The sequence below is a fragment of the Macaca mulatta genome, chromosome 14 (assembly GCF_049350105.2).
Source record: "Macaca mulatta isolate MMU2019108-1 chromosome 14, T2T-MMU8v2.0, whole genome shotgun sequence".
Classification (NCBI taxonomy): domain Eukaryota; kingdom Metazoa; phylum Chordata; class Mammalia; order Primates; family Cercopithecidae; genus Macaca; species Macaca mulatta.
Window position 1 is genome coordinate 96026490 of NC_133419.1, and position 27681 is coordinate 96054170.

At 36.5% G+C, this 27681-nt stretch overlaps 1 protein-coding gene across 2 annotated transcripts in view; it reads right to left on the reverse strand.

Annotated features, from left to right (window-relative positions):
* Nucleotides 1-27419, reverse strand: part of SESN3 (sestrin 3) — a 65862-nt gene extending 38443 nt beyond the window's left edge. Inside the window, exon 1 of one of the 2 annotated variants that reach the window (XM_015115454.3) lies at nt 26994-27419. Coding sequence is in view for 1 of the 2 variants with exons in the window: in NM_001266247.1 (NP_001253176.1) it covers nt 26994-27071 (78 nt within the window). In the remaining variant the exon portion in view is untranslated. 2 annotated transcript variants of the gene reach the window in all.
* Between the last annotated feature and the right edge of the window lie 262 nt (nt 27420-27681).

The window sequence follows — 27681 nt, forward strand, 5'->3', positions numbered from 1 at the left end:
GTTTTGTGTTGCTTGAAATTTTTATAATTTTTTAAGTGACTAGCAAGGTACCTGAGATAAATAGGCATTTAAATAAATTACAATTATTACAATAAAGTTTCTGTAATTTATAATACAAGTTAATGAAAAATAAATGTTATTAATAAACCTTACTAAAATTGAAATTAAACACTGTAACTTTTATAAAGAAGAATTATTAATTCATTTGATTATTTTTTAAACCTCTGTTATGTACTGAATGTTCCTGTCCCCCCCTCAAAATTCATATGTTGAAATCCTAACCCCCGATGTGATGGTATTAAGAGGTGGGGCCTTTGGAAGGTAATTAGGTCGTAAGAGTAGAGTCTTCGTGAATGGGATTAGTGCCCTTTATAAAAGACCCCAAGAGCTCCCTGGCCCTCTTCTGCCCTGTTGAGGACACAGTGCAAAGATAGCTGTCTATGAACTAGGAAGCAGACATTCATTAGACATAATTTGCTGGCACCCTGATCTAGGATTTCTCAGCTTGTAGAACTGTGAGAAATAAATGTTCTTTGCTTCTGCCACCCAATCTTTGCTTTTTGTTATAGCAGCCTGCATGGACTAAGACAAGCTCATTTTCTGGAAGGTGTTGAACTAAGTGCTTGAAAATACAAAGATAAATGAAGCACAAGTGCTGACTTCAAGGAAATGCCAGGTAAATAAGTATGGATGCACAATTACAATATATGTTAGGAGCTATAATGGGAGTAACCAAAACAGGAATGCCTCACTCTGCCTGCAAGAGTATGGACTAAAACAGCCTTCTAGATGAGATAAATCTTGGGAAGGAGTAGAAATTTGTCAGGATACCTAGAAAAGGATAGTTAAGTCTATGTGGATACAACAATACCAGGAAAAAGAAATATAAAATACAAAGACGTGACACATCGCGGGAACTATGTTGTTCTACATGATTCCTGAAACTTTCTCAGGGAATAAGACTAGAGACATAGGCAAGAGTCACGTCACGAATGTCAGACTAAAGAGCTTTGATGTTATATAAACAATGGGCAATAGTAAAATAATTATATTTGTCTTTTAAGAAAATATTTCCGACATCCATTAGAAAGTAGAGTGGGATGGGGGAGGCTGGGGGAAATATGAGCTATTAGTAAGATTTGGGTTAATTAAGTAGTATGGATTAAAGAAAAGGAATTACACTGATCGCTAGTTAGGAGACTAAATAGAACTGAGTGACTAATGGAATATTAGGGTAAAATACTGAGAGAAGTCTAGGATTCCTCACAGAATTCTGAATTAGATGACTGGATGGATGAATAATGGCGACACCAACTGATATAAGAGAAATCCACACAATAAGGTGGCTCAGATTTAGGTTGATTCTCACAATCTAGGGATACATGCTTATAAGACAGTAATGTGGAAGGACATGAGTTTCAGGGAGATGAAAACACTGTCAAGAATCAAATGTTTCATTATTTTAATTTGCATTTAAAGACCCAAACTTTTATTATGCATTACACCTTAATATTTAATAACAACTTTATACTAGGTTATCTCACCACCTGTTCACAAACTTCTTCTCAGTGACTCTAATTTGCTTTCCGTTTCTAATACTACTACCCCAGTTTACCTATCATCTTATCCTTAGCTTATTGAGGGGGTGGTGTTGGGGGAAGGACAGTAGAGGCAGAAAGGCAAGATATCCAACATTCTGGCCCCTAATCTAACTTTTCAACTTTTGTTTTCCAAGTGTTCCCTTAGATGAACATGTCACATAAACCTCAACATAGTTCCTAAATTCTGTATATTGACTCATTCAAAACCACAGTGAGTTTTCCCATCTTTCGGATTCCCATTTATGTGACACCTGGTATCATTTAGTGAAACAGAAGTAAACCTCTTTTATATACCTTTTATATAAAAGTGTTTATCTTCTCTTTCACTAATTATAAAAGAAGTGTTCCAGCTTAATGACTAATTCAAATCAGGTGCTCAATAAATGTTGCTTGATAACACACTATTTCTATATATTACTCAGCCTATTACACATTTAATGATATTAGAAACTATTTTTGAACAATAACCACTTTAAAATGTTTTTTGGCATCCTGGATTTATGCCAGTCCTAAAATACACACACACACACACACACACACACACACACACATAATTTAATACAGTTACTTCACAACATCCAAAGTTTCTCAATTCCTGTTTTGGCAAGAAAATTCTCAGAGTGCAGTTTTTGATAGAAAGAAAAAGCTATAATTACGCTATAATTAAGATCTGTGAAAGTAATTATCTTCTAATAATCACAAAGACTTCCTTTAATTTGTCATTCTCCTGATATCTCCTCCCATTTTCCAGATTAGTTTGCATACAGATGCTATTCAGGCCCTTTTCTGTTCTTTATCATTCTTTTTTAAGTAACTTAACTGAAGATAACAGGATTTGTTATCCTTAGCCTGTACTTAAGGTTTCAATGTTAGTGTACTAAATCAATAGTTTTTCAGTTAACTCAAAATAAACAGGGTCATTCATATCACCTAAACATTACTACTGTTTTTTTAGACGTAATCTTGCTCTGTTGCCCAGGTTGGAGTACAGTGGTGCGATCTCAGCTCATTGTAACCTCCGCCTCCCGGGTTCAAGCGTTTCTTCCGCCTCAGCCTCCTGAGTAGGTGGGGCTACAGAGGCATTTTTTTTGTATTTCTAGTAGAGATGGGGTTTCACCATCTTGGCCAGGCTGGTCTCGAACTCCTGACCTTGTGATCCATCTGCCTCGGCCTCCCAAAGTGTTGGGATTACAGGCGTGAGCCACTGTGCAGGCCAACATCACTACTTTTTAAGCACTGAAAGGACATCAGTGAAGACCAGAGGCCTGCTAGACATTCTAAGTTTAAAACACTTTCAAATCAAAGAAATCAACCAACCCATCAGTATGTACCAACTAAATTCATTGTTAAGCAACTTATGTAATAGCTCTTTTAAGAACAGAAAGTATAAAAACTGCCTAAAGGAGTTTACAAACTAGTTGTAAAATTAGATATAGACACCCAAAGAGTAATAAACAAAATAATATATAACTTAATGCTAGAGGTAAGGCGATATGATGAAAAAGGTACTAAAACCTGAGTTATCTTACCTTCTTAGCACTGAAAGGATCAGGGCTTTGATCATTTTTTAAGGAATTAATTTTTGCATTTGAAAAATGAGAGACATTCCAGGAGGCCTTTTTGCATGCACATTCTGTGGTTATACAGAATGCTGTGAAAGATTCTAAATGCTGGTAGAAAGTTTTCAGAAAGAAAATAAGCTAAATGCTTTAAAATTACTTTCCCATGCTAGTTTAAAAAATGTTTTCTTGTTTTAAAAATAATTTTACCTAACCTATTGATAAACCGATAGGTTCTGGATTTTTGGTAAAATGTTATAAAACCAAGATTAGAAAAAAAGTCTATTGTAGATACATATCATATAATATCACATAATTTACATAATTTAATAGCAGAAGAACTGTAATTTTAAATATGTCTAAAATTCTCTTCAATGTTCTATACTCTATGTTTTTTTTTTCTTTTTTTTTTTTGTGGAGATGGGGTTTTACCATGTTGCCCAGGCTGGTCTCAAACTCAAGAGTTCAAGTGATCTGCCCTGCCTCGGCCTCCCAAAGTGCTGGGATTATAGGCGTGAGCCACCATGCCCAGTCAATTTATGTTGTTCATAAATGATCCAGTGACGAAGCATACTATAATCTAAAAAAAAGAAATAATAATCTATTTATTGTTAGGATTTATGGTATTCAATGATTTTCTTCTTTCCTTAGTTTTTTTTTTTTTAAATGAATCAAGGATTATGTTAAGGTATTTTATGTAAATGATAGAGTAGTCTTTTAAATAATCTTTATATGACTAGTAACCTTTATAATCTAGTAGTGTGAATAACATTTGAAAGTCCTCAAAAAGTAACGTATGGACTTGTCCTTACATATTTTTATTTTAAAAATATATTAAATAATTTTAGTTCCAGCATGAAGTATTATTGGGCCTGTATACATTAGTGAGGTTTAACTTTACATAACTGTTTTGTAGAGAGTTCATATAATCATGACAGGACTTCAAATACAGCTGTTCCTTCCCAAAGAATGTAATTGCCAAAAAATACATTTTTTTCTTCTAAAAGAAGAGCTGCATGATCATCAGAGTGCCAAATGTGCTTATAACTATCAGAGCATATAGGTTGGCTGGTAGGTAGTAATTCCTCACTTAAATGGCTACCATTGACTTTCTTCACAGAATTGAAAAAAAATACTTTAAATTTCATATGGAACCAAAAAAAGCCCATATAGCCAAGACAATCCTAAACAAAAAGAGCAAAGCTGGAGGCATCATGCTACCTGGCTTTAAACTATACTACAAGGCTACAGTAACCAAACTAGCATAGCACTGGTTCCAAAACAGACATATAGACCAATGGAGCAGAACAGAGGCCTCAGAAATAACATCACACATCTACAACCATCTGATCTATAACAAACCTGACAAAAACAAGCAATGAGGAAAGGATTCCCTATTTAATAAATGATGTTGGGAAAACTGGCTAGCTATATGCAGAAAACTGAAACTGGATCCCTTCCTTATACCTTATACAAAAATTAACTCAAAGTAGATTAAGGACTTAAACATAAGACCTAAAACCATAAATACCCTAGAAGAAAACCTAGGCAATACCATTCAGGACATAGGCATGGGCAAAGACTTCATGACTAAAACACCAAAAGCAATGGCAACAAAAGCCAAAATAGACAAATGGGATCTAATTAAAGAGCTTCTGCACAGCAAAAGAGACTATCATCAGAGTGAACAGGCAATCTACAGAATGGGAGGAAATTTTTGCAATCTATCCATCTGACAAAGGGCTAATTTCCAGTATCTACAAGGAACTTAAACAAGTGTACAAGAAAAAAACAAACAACCCCATCAAAAAGTGGGAAGGGATATGAACAGACACTTCTCGAAAGAAGACATTTATGTGGCCAACAAACATACAAAAAAAAAAAGCTCATCATCGCTGGTCATTAGAGAAATGCAAATCAAAAACACAATGAGATACCACCTCACGCCAGTTAGAATGGCCATCATTAAAAAGTCAGGAAACAACAGATGCTGGAAAGGATGTGGAGAAAATAGGAATGCTTTTATACTGTTGGTAGGAGTGTAAATTCGTTCAACTATTGTGGAAGACAGTGTGCAATTCCTCAAGGACCTAGAACCAGAAATACCATTTGACCTAGCAATCCCATTACTGGGTATATACCCAAAGGATTATAAATCATTCTACTCTAAAGACACATACACATTTATGTTTATTGCAGCACTATTCACAATAGCAAAGGCTTGGAACCAACCCAAATGCCTATCAACGATAGACTGGATAAAGAAAATGTGGCACATATACACCATGGAATACTATGCAGCCATAAAAAAGGATGAGTTTGGCCAGGCATGGTGGCTCACGCCTGTAATCACAGCACTTTGGGAGGCTGAGGCGGGTGGATCTCCTGAGGTTAGAAGTTTGAGACCAGCCTGGCTAACATGGCGAAACCCCGTTTCTACTAAAAATACAAAAATCAGCCGGGTGTGGTGGTATGCACCTGTAGTCTCAGCTACTCTGGAGGCTGAGGCAGAAGAATAGCTTGATCCCAGGAGACGAAGGTTGCAGTGAGCCAAGATCGTGCCATTGCACGCCAATCTGGGCAACACGAGAGAAATTCCATCTCCAAAAAAAAAAAAAAAAAAAAAAAGGATGGGCTCATGCCCTTTGCAGGGACATGGATGAAGCTGGAAACCATCATTCTCAGCAAACTAACACAGGAACAGAAAATCAAACACCACACATTCTCGCTCATAAGTGGGAGTTGAACAATGAGAACACAAGGACACAGGGAGGGGAACATCACACACCAGAGCCTGTTGGGGAGTAGGGGGTTAGGGGAGGGATAGCATTAGGAGAAATACCTAATGTAGATGACGGGTTGATGGATGCAGCAAACCACCATGGCATATGTATACCTATGTAACAAACCTGCACATTCTTCCGCACATGTATCCCAGAACTTAAAGTATAATTAAAATATATGTGTATATGGCACTCTACCTTGAAAAAGAAAGTTGTTTAAGGAAGTGGTTACTGCAAGGCCTATAGCCTGTAAGTTATAAAGTAGCAGCAGAAGGATGATCTGAAATAAGACAGAACAATGTAACACCAAATATGAATGGATAGCACTCATAACACATTGGTGAACTAAAGGTAGAGGGTAGATGTTTGAAGTATGTATCCTAATACACAAAATTCACTGTTATGCTCAAATCATTCCCTAACACATCAATTGAAACAAATTTGCATTATGTATTATAGCAGAACTGAGAGCATTTTGCATTCTACCACTAAATCACTTAATAAGAACTAAATCACAGTTCTTATTAAAACAGAAAGGAAGACTAAAGAAACTTGTTACCATATACTAGATTCAAGACTCTTTAATAAACAGAGTTTATATTTTTTAAAAGTTAATTTGACAAAGTTCACAGGCAAGATAAAGGGAATGAGAAAAACCCAAACTTGGTAAATCTGCTTTTAATTAGGACATAGAGTTCATTACAAATAATACTCTATAAATATTATTATTCTTTATATCAAAGGTTTGGCCAGACTAAAGAAAAGGAAAAAACAAAAGCAGCTAGTTGACAATTACACTTGCATTATGTGAAAAACAAATTCAGAGAAAAAGATACCCAGTTTTATCAAGAGAAATAAGATGCTCTGACACAATTATGGGGGAAAAGAATAAAAAATACCCCAGATAATCATTAATTACTTCCTGGTGCATAGAAAAGTATGTGTTAAAACAATAATGACAAACCAAGTTTGCAAATTCTAAAGTTGTAATCAAGTAAACCAGCAAAATTTCTATTGACCAAAAGGTTTTTATACATTTTTAAGAAAGACAGATAGTTAAAATTACTCACAGAAACACTAATCTTTAGAAATGATGATCAGGAGACCATTCCCTCCAAAAGTAGCAAAATCCAAATTATCTTACTATTCATTCTGCTTTTAAAGGCTCTTAAAGAGGAAACCAAATCTCTTACCTCTGTCTATAAAGATTATGTCTATCAGCTCTCAATCAAGAAATGCAAATGTATTTACCTATATCAGAGTTTGTGGACTAATAAATGGAAACAGAATCATCAGGGGACTTGGATTAAAAACTTCGGCAATTAATAAAAATGTCAAGGTAGTTCATTTCTGAGTTAGAAATGGGATAAAACATCACATTTCTAAATGCTTTCCTTTTATTTCTGGACATCAAGAATTTCTATAATACCTGGGTTGAAGGAAACCAAATACAGAAGAAAATAGTCAGGGGAATGGTTGTTAATAGTTTTAAACAAGTTACCTTGTGTACCTAATAACCTCATCTATGAAATGAGGATAATAGCACATACCTCCCTCATAGGGTAAGTGTGGTATAAGGCCTAAAATTGAAGTCCAATATTATAGGATCCCTTGAATCTGGTAAAATTGGGAGGACCTTAAAAGATAATTGCAAGTTCCCCTTCCCTCCCTACCTTGCTCATGGGCATAAGGTCCCCTGGCCAAACAGCTCACCTTCTCAAACGAACCAGGTGTAATTCCCACTTATTCCTGGGTGGCAGGTTTCAGTTCACTGCCAGTTCGTGCAATTATGTAAACAAGCCAATCATAGTTTCATGTAGAAACGTGGGGCATCTCACTCTCTTTATTCTACAAAGCCTGTCTCACTGCCCCTGGTTGCTCATTCTGTTCCAGAATACAACTTCCAAGTGCACTGCATGGTGTGCAGTGTCCTTTCCCCCGGGCTGTGTGTATATGTGACTAATAAACCAAACTGTTGATCTCATCTGTACAGTGTTAGGTATTATATGTTCAGCTACCCCCATGACCCAAGAGTGGCAGTCCCTCCCACAGCAGTGGGTGAATAGAAGGCTATTAAAACAGGCAGTGAGAATATTATATGAATAAATATCTGTAAAGCTCTTAAGAGTGTGACATTATCTATACAACTATAAAAGGCTCACGTCTATAATCCCAGCACTTTGGGAGGCCAAGGCGGGTGGGTCACAAGGTCAGGAGTTTGAGACCAGCCTGGCCAATATTGTGAAACCCCATCTACACTAGAAAGAAAATACAAAAATTAGCTGGGCATGGTGGTGCGTGCCTTTAGTCCCAGCTACTCAGGAGGCTGAGGCAGGAGAATCGCTTGAACCTGGGATGCAGAGGTTGCAGTGAGCCGAGATCACGCCACTGCACTCCAGCCTGGGCGACAAAGCAAAACTCCATCTCAAAAAAAAAAGTAACTGTTATTATTAGAATTATGCAATATTAAGTTCCTAAGTACAACACTAGACAAAATGTTTAGAAATTGTCTCACAAGCTAAAGAAAAGATTTACAGAATAGGCTGGGTTTAGAAAACTATCAATTGGCTCAAAGGAGGCCCCTAATTCTATATTTTGTTCAACAAATGACCCATCCTATTAGAAATGGAAAATAAAATTGGAAAGTAAAGCCACTTAAGTAAAAAACACCCATTTATAAAATAACTGGTTATAGATACTCTATAATGCTATAACACATTTTGCATTTTTGAGAATTAAAATATATATTTTAAAAAATCATTAAAAATAGACAGTCCATTGAAACCACATACCTTTGCCTTAAACATAAGAACAAGTATTTAATATTTAACTACCCTTCTTTTCCATACAGTAATGTATTAAATTAATTGAAACTTATCCATGCTTTCACAAGTGAAGATCCATAATAATCTATTAACTTCTACAAAAAGTCAAAGGTATATAGTTTTTCATTTTTAGCCATCTTTATAGTTATTTATAAAACATCTTTCTCTCTAACCACACAGTAAGCTCTCTAAAACCTAGGACAGACTCCATATACCTTTTTTTAGTCTTCAAAAATCCTAGTATACATATTAATTAAATAATTATAAAATTACATTTTTTTATAAAGTAGCCATCTTTTTCTATTTCAGTTCCTAATAGAAAATATCTCTAGATTAACATATAGTGCTCAGATTATATATTTAAGTTCCTAAAATTTATGCAGTAAGTTTTATTATCTACCATATGGTATAAAAGTATAGCAATACAACTGCAGCTATCTCTTGAATTCATAGTTAAGGAAAAGAACTAATATTCTGATGAAATATTAATAAAGTACATCAGATTCCTAAAGAGAATGACTGATATGACAACATAAAGAAATATGCTATAGATAGGCACAGTACCTTCATTCATTTCCAGATTGTATTTATCTATGTCTATGCATCTGAGTCCTCATTAGCCTCCTACACACACATTATTATTCCCTTGGTGATTTACCCATAGCTGTTTAGATATCTATTAAACCTGTGAACATTTGTCTTTATCTCAATGCATCTTTAATTTGCCATCTCATTTGAATCTACTGTCTGTACTATCTATCACTTAAATTATCTGTTCTTCTCTATTATTTCAAAAAGGTAATAGCTTTCAAAATTTTATAAAATATGTTTATTGTTAAAAACAAAGGACAATGAAGAGAAGTAGATCGTAAAAATAATCTCCTGTAACCCCACCACCCAGAAATTAATACTGTTAATTTTGGATTCCTTCCTTCTGTATTTATTTTTTTTTAAATGAAAACAAAAATCTTCATATTCCTAAAAAACAAAAACAAAAAAAACTCGGTCTTTTCCAATCAATAACATATTATGGATGTCTGTCTACTTCTATACATAGATCTATATCCTATGAGTTGCCCAGTATTCCACTGTATTTATGTCACATAATTTGATTAACCAATTCCCTCATTAACAGTAACCTCAGAGCATTAAGCATTTACTGACGATATGTTAAAGATGACAGCTGATTCAATTGAAAATGAGCCCTATACTGAGATAAGATTTAGTCAAGGGGCAAACAACAATAGAAAGGAAAAATACAAAGATTACTGATGACAATGTGGTCTTATTCTCTAGCTTCTAATATACAGCACTGTCACTGACCTTTACTGAAAGCTAGGTGAACAAGCAGCTAAAATCAAAGGGCTCTGCTTTTAAGTAAGTGTGGATGCAAGAGTGAAGGGAAGCAGGCTGCCAGTGGAGTCTTTTAAATAGGATAAGTGATCTGTAGACCCCAAATCGTAGGAGTTGGCTGGAAAAAAAACTGGCATAATTTGTTAAGCTTTTATTTTTAATCTTGTTATTGCTTCCAGTATTCCAGAGATAGTTCTGTTTAAATGTACTTATGAATGACCCATAATTTAGTCAGTATTTTTATTCTTTATGAGAGTAAAATTACAACCAGAGCTAGGCAACTCTTTTTTCCTCAGGCATGGACCCAATCCTATATCTAAGCTTCTCAAGTTCTCTATCAATCTGAAGATAATAATTATCATTCATTAATTCAGAGAAGGAATTCTGTAATATTTCAAAATACTCAAATAAAAAGTCCTATGTAAAAAAAAAAAAGATAAAAAGATAAAGTTCTGCTGCCTTAACCAGTCATGCAATAACTGACAGGAAATATTCTCATACCTTACTTTTGCCATACTGCTATTTTAGACCATGAAAATGCTTTTTACATTTTTCTTTTTCATGAGACTCAAAGTCAAAAGCTGACTGTCCATTGCCATGGAGACAGTTCTATTTAAGGTACTATATTAGCCCTTTCCTCACAGAAGGAGATAGAAAAATGTTCAATAGAAAAGTGTCACCTACCATGGTTTAGAATTAAGTAATTACATATGCTTCTGGGGCAGCCCATGCATAAGGAACTTTGGAATTAAAGTGGGATAATTTAATACAGCCCACTATTCACATAAGTAACATCAATACAGGTTAAATTTTAGTACTAACTTAGAGTTAATATGAGGAAAACACCCATTACCTCAAAATTAGATGCAACCAAAGAACAAAATAAAATTACTTATAGTTACTGTCCTAGATAGAACTGCAACTAACTGAAACAATCTTTGCTTTTCAAAGAGCAACCTTCTATTTATCTATGGTTCATGTATAATACACATGCCATGGGTTTCTTTTGTTTTAATTTGTAGGCCTCCTGTCTCCAAATGGAGACTTTCTGACACTCCATTTTTAATTGAAGAGTAAGCTACTATAGGTGAAAGAGAACATCCATAATTTATATATATATATTTAATATTGTCCAAGAGATTCAAAAGAATTAAAAAAATATATATATATCAATCCCAAATCTGTCATCAGGACAAATGTTATCATTTCTTCTTTGATTATAAAAAGTTCTTTTCTTTATGAAAGCTTAAAATATCAATCTTCCTTGAAATAAAAATAATCTAAATGGAAAGACCTACTAGAGTCTACCAGTGTTAGTGCCAAAATGCTTATTTTTATGTAAGCAAGCACGTCCAAGAGATATTTTCACTTGATTCCAGTCGTAAACAAGCTTTCAAAACCCAATTCCTTTTTCCCCAAGCTAAAGTTCAGAATGTAGCAACAACAAAATACGACATATTTTTCTTACAGTGAGAGCATATTATATCTGAAGGTCTCAAATCTGTATTTTGTAAAACAGGCAAAAGGAATCTTCCTGATTCTAGCACTGGTACTGCTGATATAATCTCTCTCAAACAACTGATAATGCATGTTGAAACTAAAGTGGATGTAAACAATTTTCATTTGTGGATGCATTTGGTTAATAATACTAGACTGGTGGTACTAAATTCTTAGAGTATTAGAGTCACCTGGAAGGCTTGTTACACTACAGATGGTTGGGTCCCATCCCCAGAATTTCAGAAGATTCAGCAGGTCTAGGGGTGGGGGGTGGGGAAGTAATCTAACAAACTCCCAGTTGATACTGATACTGCTGGTTCTAGAACCACACTGCAGAACCATCGTCCTAGACATTAAACAAACTGATTCGCCTACGGAATTGTTATTCCTTGCTGGTTAATATTTCAATCTTTCTCCAAATGAAATATTTTAAATAAAACAATAGCTTCGGTCGGGGGGAGGGGAAGTAAGAACAGTCAATCATAGCAATTTGGGAAGGCTATTAATTCAATGAAGATGAAGTTAAGTCCTAAAAATTGTTATCTAGTTTGGTGAAATGCTGAATTACAATGACATTCAGGAAAATAAACACCTGACATGTCATACACGGTCTGTGTCCCCTGTGAATTCAACTGGCCTTGATAAACAAATATCTATTATAAAATAATGAAGAGGAACTTAGTATTTGAATGTGAATTTTTCCTAGAAATAACTGTAAACCAATTATGTGGCACATATGCTCTAGAAAAGGTATGTATCAAGTTTCTGTGAATCCAGTCTAGCTTTTCCACTGACTTATGCCTTCATTTTAGAAATCCTACAATAGACAGCATACTGTATTTTAGTTTCTAAGTGCTCTACACCTTCTGTGAAATGATCCATAAACAATAAAATGTGTTAAGATGACTATACAGGTAGAATAAAAAGAAATGACCTTTTATAGTAACAAAAGACTCCTTTTTTACAGTCATGTAATGTATACCTATCACTGAAAAGGCAATGGACAGGTTAGGAGTGATAGAAGACATATTACTTCATTTTTGTGACATCACAGTACTTTTTATGAATGATAACACAGTGGTTTATTAAATGCAAAATTTACTAAATATACACTGTCAAAATGAGTTCAAATTTTAGTAGCACTCTAAAATGAAAAATGAAATGCTTCAGCACATTGATGGCAGCATCCTAGGTAATTTCTTATTCAGTGTTTTTAAAAATCAAATTGTTTTTAAAAATCAAATTGTTTCTATAAATATCTACATCTAACTATAAATGGAGTTATCATTGAGGTACTTATTATCAATTCATTCCATTTTCCATTGTGACAAATATGTTCTCCACAACAGCTCTAATAAATATCTAATAATTAGTAAAGGAAGTAAGATAAAATCACATAGATGTTAGCAATAATTAGTAAAGGAGGCAAGATTAACAGAGTTTAACATCAATTAAGAGTAAAATACTGGTTGGGTGCAGTGGTTCACACCTGTAATCCCAGCACTTCAGGAAGCCGAGGCGGGTGGATTACAAGGTCAGGAGTTCGAGACCAGCCTGGCCAACATGGTGAAACCCTGTCTCTACTAAAAATACAAAAACTAGCTGGGTGTGGTGGCGTTCGCCTGCACTCCCAGCTACTCAGGAGGCTGAGGCAGGAGAATTGCTTGAACCCTGGAGGCGGAGGTTGCAGTGAGCCGAGATCACACCACTGTACTTCAGCATGGACAACAAAGCAAGACTCTGTCTCAAAAAAAAAAAAAAAGTAAAATATTTTCCACTACTACATGCTTATACATCATGCAAATTTGTTTTTTAAAACCACACGCATTTAGATTAGTGATTGCTTTACAAGATAAAAGAGAGTAAGATAAGAAAGGTCACCCATATCAATGTATGCATTTTGTGCATTTAATTCTCCCATATGTAATCATAAAACTACACAACCATAACAAGAGTTAGTCAGGAGATTCCCTACCAAATCTAATTTGAAGCATACATTAATAAACTGCTTAACTGTTGGCCACTGTGGCTCACACCAGTAATACCAGCACTTTGGAAGGCTAAGGTGGTTGGATCATTTGAGGTCAGGAGTTCGAGACCAGCCTGACCAACATGGTGAAACCCCATCTCTACTAAAAATACAAAAATTAGCCGGGCATGGTGGCAGGCATCTGTAATCCCAGCTACTTGGGAGGCTGAGGCAGGAGAATTGCTTGAACCCAGGAGGTGGAGGTTGCAGTGAGCTGAGATGGCGTCGCTGTACTCCAGCCTGGGCAATAAGAGTGAGACGCTGTCTAAAAAAAAAAAAGCTTAATTGTCAATCCTCATTTCAAAGGAAGAATTCTGACTGAATAGGGCTTGAATCTTGCACACTGAACTAGTTATGTCATGGTTTGATCTAGGTATCGTTAGATCCCAACCATGGAACGCATCATATACTAATGCTTTCACAAATGTGCAACCTAGATAATGGTGCCATATTAACTACATTGATTAAATGCTCAGTGTGCAATTTTAAAAGCTTATCCCCCAAAAAAGTATTCTGAATGACTTGATTTTCCATTTTTTAATTACTGACGTCCACCACTTCTGCTCATCAGAGGAAGGGTTTGTTTCTGCTGAATAGTCTTCCTCTCACAACACTCCCCAACACCAACACTCACGTATTCCTGCATCAGGTACCACCTTTGTCCCCTCTGGAGTTAAGTGTATGGTTCATTTATTACGTGACACATTTCTTGAGCACCACTGTGCTAATGTTGGTTAGGGAATGTAGGTAGGGAATTAGGATTTTAAGACAATAAGACGATTAGTTCAAAGCTTTACAATTATTTACTATAGAACTACTGTGCTTATGTGTACAGCCTGTAAGCCCAAAATATTGTTACCCAGCCCATTACAGAAAGTTTACCAAATCCTGCTCTTGACCATCTTGTCAACTGGGAGGCATAACCTTGAAGATCTCTGTGAGACCCAGGCATGTGTTGCAAGTCATCACGCTATGTAGGTAAAAACCCTGATGTTCTCATTCTAAGTTTGTTCAGTGCCTAACAGATGAGAGCACTTAATGTTTCCTAAATAAATAAAAGATATTCATATAGTACTCAGTGATTTATAAATGTTAATAGCCTTAACATTTCTGGCCTAAGAATCTGAAGGCCAGTAAAAGGTAATAGCATTTGACATAGAATTCTGGTAAGCATAAAATGGCAATCTGTATAATTTTACAAAAAAAGAAAACTGTTTCTATATTCCTATCTACCTAAACATACATTTACCCTCATTTTTAAGAGCACCAAATACTAAATAGGTTTCTTGTATAATCAAAAGAATACTTACTAGTTTATGCAAATTTTGAGTGTTCAACATTGTACTTTGCCTAAAGAATATTAGAAACTAGGGGCCGGGCGCGGTGGCTCAAGCCTGTAATCCCAGCACTTTGGTAGGCCGAGATGGGCGGATCACGAGGTCAGGAGATCGAGACCATCCTGGCTAACACGGTGAAACCCCGTCTCTACTAAGAAATACAAAAAATAGCCGGGCGAGGTGGCAGCGCCTGTAGTCCCAGCTACTCGGGAGGCTGAGGCCGGAGAATGGCGTGAACCCGGGAGGCGGAGCTTGCAGTGAGCTGAGATCCGGCCACTGCACTCCAGCCTGGGCTACAGAGCGAGACTCCGTCTCAAAAAAAAAAAAAAAAAAAAAAAATTAGAAACTAGGGCTTTAGTTATTTTTAACAGCTATACAATATAAAAATTAATCTCATGAGATTAATTATATAGGTCATACTCTATTAAAATAATAAAACTACAACACAAATAGGTATTCCACACCTCAACTGAGAGTTCACTAATTTCAAGTAACATACAAAAGTTTTGATAAAAGAATTCGAACATTACATGGAATTTAGTGCTAAGGTATCTTACTTTCATTTAAAAGCCATTTATTTTTATTAGTTTTAGGGTTTTTTTTCTTTACTGGAGCACATTTGCTGGACTGACTTGTTTTACTTTACTAATTTACGCCAAAAAATTGAGATATACATATTAAATATCTAATTTTATATCAAAAAGGAACTTTCTGGGTAGGTAAAATATGATTTCTTTTTCATTTGTGTTACCTTAAAGACAAAAATAAATAATAACAAATATGCTACCCAACTTAAAATTCACCATGCTGGGCTCAAACCTTGGTCAGTACAAGTGAACAAGGATAAACCAGCTTGATATTGGCCATCGGTTGTCCCAACACCCTGCTTATTAACCAACTTTATCTCTTTCTTCATTTCATCTCCTACCTAAATATTGGATAGAACTTCATTAACACAGTTTTCCTATTAGACACAGCACAATTAACAAGCACATTCTTGGAGTAAACATATTGAAAAATACTTTTTTGCCAAAATCATTACCTTTTTAATGTTGAGTAAACAAGTTAGAAAAGACAGTCTCCAGTGAAGCAGTTACTTGAATTTGAGGATATATGTTCCTCTGGAAACAATGTTATTATACGCAGTGGTTAGGTTTCTAGGCTAATTCACAAATGCCTGAACATACCTGTAATATTAATAGTACTCTGGAACAAAACTATCAGAATTGGAGTTCTAACTTAAAATAAACAGCAGAACCACATCTCCCCATAAATCCCCCTCCCCAGCACAAACCCTTTGTAAGACTGGAAAATCTAGAGATGTAGATTCTGTAGACTATAGGGGATGTAGGTAGGGGAATGATAAGAGTCCAAGGGTTTCTTTGGTTCCTTTAAACAAAATTTTTGTCTCAACATATAATGAAAGCCAAACGAGTAGTGGAAATGGGCATTCATGTTATTATTTATCTTCATAAATAATTGCTTTACTGAAAAAAACTTACAAAAAAGTGAGAATATTTCTTAGAGGTCCAATTTGCGAGACACATACTTAAACTCAAAATGCTTCCAGATAATATCTTTTGTCACAGACACTAGAGCAGTATTAAATGATTCAATGTTATTGAACTAATTAATGACTGGCTGGCAGGAGGAGGAGGGCAAAGTATGCTGGTAAATTAGGAAAAAAAATCTTGAGGTTAAGAAAGAATGGTCACATAATTAGGATTTACACACATAAAAGAGATAACTATACAGGTTAAAACTGTTCAATAAGAACTTTAATGTGTTTCTCAATAGATTTAATCTTATAAAATAATTTTTTGCATTTCTAATGTAAAAATAAGATAGAATACATATGAATTTGAAATCACTCCTATAAACTCTTGAATAATCAGGTCCTATTAAGTTTCATTAGTTTTACATTTTATAACAGCCTTTTACACAAAGAAAAACATGAAATATAAGACAAGGCAGTGGTTATATCTGCATAATGAGCCAGGCTTTGGAGTTCAACCTGGTTGCAAATCCTAAGTCTGTCACTTACTGGTACTATAACCTTTAAGAAGTTAAGAATGCCCTGTGAGCCCCAGTTTCTTTATGCATAATCTGTGAGTAATAATTCATTGCAGGTTGTGATGCTTAAATGTGATAACATATGCAGAGCTTAAATGCTTAGCATAGACTATGGCACGCAAGCAGTATTCATTAGAAGCTATTGTTATTATAGATATTCTAAAATGTGTTTTGAAAGTAAGAGTCACAGCTGGGCCGGGTGGCTCGTGCCTTTAATCCTAGCATTTTGGGAGGCCAAGGCAGGCAGATCACTTGAGGTGAGGAGTTTGAAGCCAGCGTGGCCAACATGGTGAAACCCTGTCTCTACTAAAAATACAAAAAATTAGCTGGGCGTGGTGGTGGGCGCCTATAATCCCAGCTACTTGGGAGGCTGAGGCAGGAGAATCGCTTGAACTCGGGAGGCGGAGGTTTCAGTGAGCCGAGATGGCGCCATTGTACTCCAGCCTGGGTGACAGAGCAAGACTCCATCTCAAAAAAAAAAAAAAAAAAAAAAAAGGAAGTAAGAGTCACAGTCTCAGATAATTACAATGATCTTCTACAAAACCCAGTTTTAGTACCCATGAGGTAAATGTGATCTTTCTAAATATTCAGCATATATATTGATAACTGAAAAGATAATTTTCATTTCTTCAACTGACTAGTTCCATCTTTTCAGTATAGGAAGATGTAAAAATAAAATATGTATCTAGAAAGAAGAACATATCTTTCCATTACAAGTAGCTATTAATTAGCAGGGAATAAAAAGAAAATAAGTCTTACTAAAATACGTATTTTATACTTGTTAAGAAGTGCCTGGTGGTGCAAGAAATAATATAGCCCTAAATCAGCCATTTTAATTTTTGGTCTTATTTATTCACATATAATATTTTCAATACATTCTTTGTAAAACATAAGGTTAAATGCCTGTCATACCTTATTAGAAACTTTAGGCAGCATAAGGCAAGATATTTCAACCAGCCTAAATAGGAATAAAATATCCTATGATATTCATGCGTCCCTCAAGAGGCAGCCAATATACTGGCCCACAGACCAATAAATGACTCACTTCTGCATGGATCTAAAAAGTAAAGGCTAGTTATGGGGTAGTCTGGGCCTATGAACAACTCTATTTCACATTTACCAAGGGAGTGCCTGCTGGTCAAGGGGTTCATAGCTGGTTTGGGAGACTTTCAAAGTAAAGGGCTTGTGGAAGTAGAAGACTGAAAGGCTGTCAGAATTCTAAAGTCAAACTGGAACCCTAGGCTCACCTAGAATCTTGGAATTTTGAAGGTATACTCTTAACTACTCAAAAACAGCCATTCCTTATAAAACACTAACAGATTCCAAGAAGTGGAGCATGTGTCCATTTAAAAGCAATGGCCACTTTACATTTCTGAGAAGGACCAGCAGCTAAGGCTGGTGTCTTGACGGGACATTCTTGCTCTCTATTAGAATTTCCTTCAAAAGTGATGTATTTAATTGAAACATTTTCATGGCCACAAGGATGATGAAATGCTTGAAAGCAAAAACAAAGAAGCAAAGAAGTCCAGGCACCAATGCACTCAAAGATTATTTTCTCAAATAATCTTTGCTATGGCACTTCTGAAAGTGTTTCTTATAAAGAGAACAAAATAAAGCCATAAAAGAACAGCCGTATTTTGGAAAATGAGAAAAGTTTTCATACAGTGGCTATATTGTATTGTATCTAATATAAATATGCTACTGATATTTTTTAAATAAATGTTTTTAAATCAAAATCCTATTTTGCTAACAATAAACTGTCCATTAACTAGATCCCAAATAAGAGGCAACCTAGTTGGAGAAATGTTTATGTAATTGTTAATTATAATTCAGTATGCTAAGTGCAATAAATGCAGTGCAATTGAATATCATGGCAGTCCAGAGGATAGAAAGAGAAGGAAGAGTTGGAAGATTAGAAAAGGCTTTTTGGAAATGTCATCAGACTTTTGAAGAACAGTCTTTCTTCGGATTTTTGAAAGACAAATAGTAATTCTATATGGTAACTACAGGTTTAGATTACATAGGATACATATTTTAAATAGTTTAAATCACATAGGTTTAAGGAACTGTTATGGGGACACATGACTAAACGTTTTTGCTTGGTAATGTATTTACTTTATATAGTGAATTCCACTTCCTGCCCACTATCTCTACTCCTATCACAGTGATGTCTAAGGGACAAGTTAGATACAGCTAGTCACTTATATGTCTCACCAGATCTAGTCAGACAGAGTAAATAGACCCTTATGCTTATGCCTTCAAGACCACACTGAATGCAGGTAGTTGCTGGCTGTCATAGCTTTTGTGTATAGTGTACCACACCCCCTCTACCCCACCCCCGCAAACCCACCACACACACATAGAAAGTCCACTGTACCTTTGTGGATTTATTTAGGGACTCCCACATTCAGAACTATCCCATCTCCTGTTTACAGCAGTGGTTCTGTTTTCCTTTGTCTTAATCTTAACAATGCTTGTTATCAGTACCCTGCATTAACAGTTCTGTCTCTTCTCTCAGATTTTTTCTTGTTCCTCCGGCTGCTGCTTCTCCCACACTTCTCAGCTTTCAAGCCAAACAGGCTAACCTTGCTACTCAGGGTCTTTCTTTCTCTTGCAGCCAAGAACCAATCAATTCGGTATAATGGACATAATTTTTGGATTTGACCTTTCTTCAGCTGTTGCACAGTACTAAAGGAGAATATTCCTTCCAAGTGAAAGAACTTTGTTTTTTTCCCTCCCTGGTTTCTATCAGATAAAAAGATGCTCATGGAAATTAGGGAAAGATCATTTCCAGTTAGCCAGTTACTGTGGTAGTAGAGAAGCTTCTAGGACGTCACTGAAAGGGTGGTAGACAGCATCTGCAAGTCATACACACACCAAACAGAGGTAACTGAGTTGGCTTTACCAACATTTTCTATCAGTGGTATTAAGCTTTTTATTTTCCCCATAGAACTACACTTATATATACCATATACTGGCATCAGTAGTAACTCTGGCTTAGTAGTTCATAAATGTCTTGGTCCTGGAACCCCCTCACACTCTTAAAAATTATTGAGGACCCCAAAGAACCTTTGTTTATGTGTGGGTTATAACTGCCAACATTTATTGTATTAGAAATTAAACCCGAGAAAACTTTGAGATGTTTAATTCATTTAAAATAGTAATAAAATCTATTACATGTGAATATAAATCACATTATTTTTAGGAATAATTGTATTTTCCAAAACATAAAAAGTGAGAAGAGTGACATTTACATTTTGCAAATCTCTTTAATGTCTATTTCATACAAGACAGCTAAATTTTCCCCATTCAACCTGCTGTGATGTGTTTTGATTGAACAATGCGAGAAAAATCGAACCTGACATAGCTATATAGTTGGAAAAAGAAGGTAAGTGTGAATATTTTTCTTTGATACCACACTAAAACTCAACAAGTATAGCTTCTTAAAGGCTAATTGCAATGTGGTATCTGAAATCATATCCATGACCTCAACTGTTTATATCATATTAAAATCCACTTGTACATTTTGCGGTTTGAATGGATTTTACCCATATATGATTTTGATAAACATTTCCTCAAAAATAAGCAAAGTGATCCTGAAAACTAGAGGAAAACAACTGACAATAATCATTGTCAGTGATAAAAAGAATAGTCAGATACAAAGATTACCTTGTCCTTTACGCTCTAATTGGCTGCTCTTGGCAGAAAAGGAAAGAAAGACCCCAATTAATAATGTCTTTCTCTGTTGGTCTTTTGAAAAATATTGGCTCAATGAGTTACATAAATCTTTCAAATACTGACAAATTTTATTATACATTATCAAAAAATTACATCCACTAATATCATACTTGATCTCAAGGGGACAGCCTTTAAGAATCGGGAAGCTTTAAGGCTACTGGTGACAGATACATATTTTTTAAAACTCTATTTTTTCCCTGAAAGCTTGAATTTTATCACTGGCAGCAAATATTGTCAATTAGTTTCCTTGAATTTTCAGGGTCATATTATTCATTTATAAGAATGTTTATCAAACACCCAGGTCTAAGTAACCAAAGTTTGTCTGACAGGTGTTATTTCCAGTAAAAATGGGGTTACATGAAAAAAGTGGCTAGTTCAGCTTGCAACTAAAACAACTGCACAAGTTTTCTCCTGGAGCCAGCCAGTTTGCTATGCAGTGGATGCACTTTATACTTTCCATTTTGTCATACGGGGTATTAAAAAGATGGACACAAAAAGGTCAAGATTCAGCAAAATTTAAATGTTTACTGCTTCTTCAAGGACATTCGTGATACTGAAATTTTTTCCCCATTGTTGAATGTGCGGTGGTAAAGAATACAGTGATAACTGTTTGGTGCTACTAACCTGATTGATGCTAAGGGGCTAGCATAGTTTTACCGCCACTGCTTTTGCTCTCAGTCAAGAAGGCAAATAAAGTCTTTGTATAATTATGAACACAGTTTTGACCTCTCAGGCCTTCTGAAAGGGTTTTGGATCCACAGGGATCCACGGACCATACTTTGAGAACTGCTGCTTTATCTTACTAAGGAATTGGTGAAACAACTGTTAAGAGAGATAAAAGCAGCCAGCTTACTCTTCTCCTACTCCTTCAGTTAATCTTCAATAGTATTTAAAGTGTGGCTAACTTTCATGTTTCCAACCAATATTACCTGGAGAATCTTAGGTGCCTTTGGGCATTCACGGATGCTGAAGCTGGGAGTAGGGATATTCCCTAGCAGCCTCAATATTGCAGAGGACAAATTGAAACAGCTTATTACAAAGGCAGTATTAAGAATTAAATGGATTTCTTTGTTATTAGTTGTATGACTGAGATCAGGCCACTTAAATCTTCTCAGTTTGTAAGAATCAACTGAGATAATGTGAAAGCACCCTAAACACTGTGAAGGTCAATACAAACTTAAGGTATTATAATCCAATTCTTTCAAAGGAAGAAAATAAAAAGGCTGAAGAGATGGGGAGAAAAGGTTAAGAGACTTTTACTTTCATCTCTTCTCCTAAACTAAAATAATTAAAAATTTTTGCTTTACCCTAGATTTACCCCCACTTTCATTAAGCACAATTTTCCTTAACTCTTAGTCTTTACAAACTAAATATACTAATTCCCCTTATCTGCTGAAGTGTCAAGGAGGCAATTTAATTATTTGAGAATCAAAAGTCAATGCCCTGAATTACTATTTAAGTGCAGGGGTGGGAAATACAGATAGAAATATGGACATCAAAAATAAGTAAAAAAAAAAAAGTCATTCTGACTAAAAGCATAATCTTTACCTCTCATTTACAGGCAATAATTAAACAGGACAGAAAAGTGAGTATTAACCAAATTACTCAGTATGTACTGAAATATATTCCCACAACACAGAAAGAGCTAAGACAGTCTGGGAAAATGGAAAAATACATAGACTTGTCCTTTTCTTTCTTACATGGTTTACTAAGTTCATTAACACACATCTCTCTCCAACTATACAGCAACCTGTAAGGCAAGTAAAAAATTATCAACATTTTACAGAGAAAACTCTGCTTCGAAATCAAAAGATCTGTCAAAGACCTAACGGCAACCACGTCTGTGGCTTCCAGTATCACTACATTAGTAGTTACGTTTTGTATTTATTTAGTGGGGGGGAGTTGGGGGAAGCAGCAGACCACTTTTTACAAATTAAATCTTCTATTGAACCTGAACTATAAAGCATATAAATATACCAAGCAACTTTCAAGTATTTTAGTAATAAAGTAACAACTACTGATAACAATAAATTTGTGTTCTCACAAGTAAACATTTAACTTAAGTAAATATGCAAGGAATTCTTTTGAATAAGCCAGTGCCTTCACAATCAATGACAATCTTTCTCATACATGACACAGCAACAAAAAAAAATTCAAGACCTGCACAAGAATAATTTTGTAATGAAAGATAATGGTGGTAGATTCCAGTGTATTCAAATTATGTGTACATATTTGGGGGTACCCATATTTTTAAATTACAATTTTAAAATAAGTTAAAACATACTTAAAAATTTAATGCAACTCAAGCATTTTAAAACCCCAAAGAATCTTAAGGGTCCATACGAAGCAGTTTAAAAACCATTGCATAAAGGTTTGCCATCACGAATTTACTACTTGATCTCTGCTTAGGATATTTAAAATAACCAAGTTAAAAACTGCCTTTGACAATCAAAAATATGTAACACAAGAAAACTGATTAACCAAGGCATAATGTAACTAGTGGTCCACAGATAAAGCAAATACCTTTTATTGGCTAAACCATATAAAGTTGCTATTACTTAACAATTTTGACTATAAAAATGAGGCCCATATAGTTCAATCTACTATTTTTCTTTTTTTTTCTTTTTTTTTGAGACAGAGTTTTGCTCTTGTTGCTCAAGCTGGAGTGCAGTGGTGTGACCTTGGCTCATCGCAAACTCCGCCTCCCAGGTTCAAGGGATTCTCCTGCCTTAGCCTCCTGAGTAACTGGGACTACAGGCACATGCTACGACGACCAGCTAATTTTTGTATTTTTAGTAGAGACAGGTTTCACCATGTTGGCCAGGATGGTCTCGATCTCTCGACCTCGTGATCCGCACACCTCGGCCTCCCAAAGTGCTGGGATTACAGGCATGAGCCACCATGCCCAGCCCTCAATCTAGTATTTTTCATTTTGACAGTATCTTTGTTTATAAAACCATCAAAAAGCTGTCAAAATATATGATCATATAACAAAGTGAAAAGTGCAATAACAATACAAAGATATATCACTATAACTATCTTTACATTAAAAAAGTTTAAATGTTAGATCATCTAAACTTAGAGGACAAAACTATTCATTCAAGTAGCACTAACTGCTCAATACCCAAAGTACATTGCAATATGCCACTTTTTTTATTTACTGGAAGATGAGTGGACTGATAATTACCTACCTTCCTCAATGCAGTTTGACATCACTTTTCAAATTAAAAGATTATGTTCTTCTAGTTATCACTTGAATTTATTCAAGTAAAAGATTCAACTTAAAAACTCGTTAACTTTATAAAATAAATAGAAGCATTTCCTCTTTTATTAAAAACTTTACTGAACTACATCACTGACAATAGAGCAAGTTAGACTTAAGAGTTAGGGATTTCAGGATAGTTTTGATGGTTCATTTATTTATGGATATGGTTTACCTCTCCATTCTTTTGACTTACCTAAGTTTACCAAATTAGGTGCACTCAATATTTTAATAAGTCTCTTTATTTTGGAGGATACTAAATCAAAACTGTAAATGGACTTCTAAGAATAAATGCGATTCTCATACAATAAACAATTCAATATTCAGGCATTGGGTTAAACTAAATTATTTCATTTGAAGGAGAATTCCATTCCTTGTGAAGTTCCCCTAAAATTCAACACACTGCAACAAATTAAGCCACTTACTGAGAGATTAACACTTTCTGCCCCATATAAAGGTGACCCTTCTTCCATCATTCTATAGAAATATAAAATCAAAAGTAATTCACACTGGATGAGCATGAGTTTCATTCTTCCATTATGAATTAGACTGAAGAAACATTCAAAATGCTATGACTCACTTGGCTATATTACTGAACACTTTATTAAATGGAAAATAAGATAAATTCAAAGCATCACATTTTGAGAGTTACAGATGACTTTTAACTTAGAGTTATATCAACAAGAAAAACATGTCTTTATTAGAAATAAATTTTTCACTGTTATTTTAAGAATGATGAAACATTTAAAATGCTACATACTGATTCTCTTAAGAGCACTTCAAAGTGGCACTCTTAAAAAGCTGCAAATGTTGCCAAGTCATGTTATAACTGGCTCAAAGAATCTTATTTCCATTAAGTTATTTCATGCCACTGCATGAATCAGTATTAAATACCTTGGAGTTACTAAAAACTGGAATACTGGCAGAGATGTGCACAGCAATTATAAAATATGAAAATGTGAATACTCCTTTTCCACGTTTCTTTTAATAATGGCTAAAAATGAGGATGTTCTTTCTAGGTAAACAGAAATAGTTTCTTAAAAGCTAAAGGAAAGATGTAATATCTTAAATGCTAGCAAAGTGTCATGGATCCATAGCCATAGCTCTCTCAAAAGAAAAATGAAATACATTTTGAAGCCTAATATTACCTCCAAACATTTTATTAGCCTGACAAATTGCCAGAGCCATTAAAAAAATTTTTTTATCAAAGTCAGTACAGTGCTCTTTTTCCTTATTCAATTAAAAAACATAACTTGCTGTCATTTTAACCAGGCTGCACTTTAATCAAACGTGTCTTAAACTACACATTTTTTTCATGTCAAAGACATAACATAAATTTAAAAATTAAGAAATACATTTTTTTGAAAGCTAAGTTCAGATGACATCTGGCCCTGCAGTGAAAGAGTTAACATTCAGCTAAGCTGATCTGCACTTCTGATCCATTACATTTCTCACAAGCTACCCTACAATGAGCTGAGCAAGTATCAACTGTAATTTGATCCTAGAGTTTATGGAAAAAAATAACTGCACATACTCAACATGCACATTTAATAAAAATCTGTTTCAAGAGAAACATATCCAATAAACACAATTTAAGGCATATTTAACTGTTCAATTAACCTCAAATCTGCAATCCCTTTGCTCTCACGCTCTCAAATAAAATAGGAAGAAAAAAAAAAAAAAGCAGCAGCCCTACTGCAGGGAAAAGAGGCTTGAAAAACAACTTTGATTGGCACTTGGCCTGACCCACAGAGGAAGAAAAACAGTTTTTGGACAAAGAGCGCAAATATTTGAGCTTGCTTACTTACGTGATTTTTTCTTTCTTCCTTTAAAAAAAAATGTAGAAAGAACAATCCCAAAGTGAACTGTATTTAGAGATATTGACTAAAAACGGTACCATATTCATCTCCGCTTTCAGTCCCGATGCATTTGCACAGCTCAGCAATTTTAATTCATTTGTAGTGAACAAACAGAAGCATCTCACCTAACGTTTCCACTTAATAAAATGTAAAAATAGAGTTTGAATACGAATAAACTGATTACAATATTACTTTGGGGCAGCTGTTAAAATCCGATCACAAACTCTAGAGACCTTTTTTTCATTCCTTTCCCCATCCCTCTCGTCCTTCCCCACGGGGCGATTAAGCCAAGTGAGCTAAACAATACTGGAGTAAACTTTCTATCAGTCACTCTAGGAAGCAGCAATAAACTGATGGTGCGCCTGATTTTTCTGGATCAACGCGGGGGAGGGGGGTGCTAAGGAGGAATAACCCACATCCACCTCAGTCTCCTCCTCCCCCAACCCCAGCCTCAGGAACTGGCCAGGTCGAATTGCATTTCCCATGGGCATAAAGTTCAAGATGCTTTACTGGTTCCTTTTCGAGACTACAGACACAGGACGACCATCCAAACAATTTGAAAAGAGGGGTGTTGGGCAAGGCGCGCAAGGCAGAAGCAACCGAATAAACAAAAACAACACTCGCAAGAGTTAGCTACAGCAAAGAGGGGCCAGCCAGGTTCCTCGGGATCCGACCCAGCTGCTCTGATTTCACACCGATCTCCATCAACAGCTAAACTGCACAGGGAGGAGGATCGAATCGATCCCTACCGCCCTCCGCCGCCGAAGGAGCTGACCCGGGGTAGTAAGTTAGGGAAATGAGCCGTAAAGGAGAGCAAAGGCACCAAAGAAAAAGAACAAGGGAAGAAAAAAATATCCCAACCCCTCCGGACTTGCGTCTGTCCCGGCGGAAATAAAAAGCCGCAGCAGTCCAAACCCTCCCGCCCTCAACCCACGCCCCCTTTTTTCGGTCCCTGCGGAGGGACGGTGCCCGGGGATCCCTCTGAGCCTCCCCCAGTGCGCGCCCGGGGACGAGCCACCCAAGCCCCCGCCGGCAAGAAGCGACCCTCGCCGGCAGGACACCGGGCCGAACCCGTACCTTCCGCAGCACTTTCCGGCAGTTGGTACAGAGCAGGTAGTTGGCGGCGGCCGACGGGCTGCTGCCGCCCCGGTTCATCGTGGCTACGGGCGCCGAGGCGCAAGCGGGCGGAGGGCCGGGTCCGGGCTGTCACTGCGGCCACTGCGGGGCCGGTCCGTCCCCCCGCCGCCACCCGCGATTCCGCCTCAGCCTCCTCAAGGCGGGATGTCGGGAGGAGAGGCGACTGCCCGAAAGCGAGCGGCACTGCCAGAGGCGACCACCGCGGCAGCTGCCCCAGCGACGGCGGAGACGGCGGCGGCTGCTCCTCACCGGCCCGTTGTTCCACCCGCCCCCATCCTCCAGACCCCCGCCCCCGCCAGGCTAGGACGAGCAGCCGCCACCGCTGCCACCGCCACCGCCGCCGCCGCAGCGCCTCAGTGCGGCCCCGCCTCCGCCGCCCCACCACCTTCACCACCTCGACGCTCCGGTACCGCCCCTCCCGCCAATCGGACAGCTCCGGCTACGCCCCCCAGGCGCTAGCCCGCAGCCAATGAGCAACGAGAGCCCGCTTGGGAGTCGCGCCGGCCAATCGCAGGGGCCGAGGAAGCCTTGAATCTCCGGGCAAGTTAAGTTTGTCTCCGAGGCTCGGAACTGAAGGGAGATGGCGGTTAGCTAAGTAGTAGGGTAGCAGGGAACAGTTTGCTCTCCT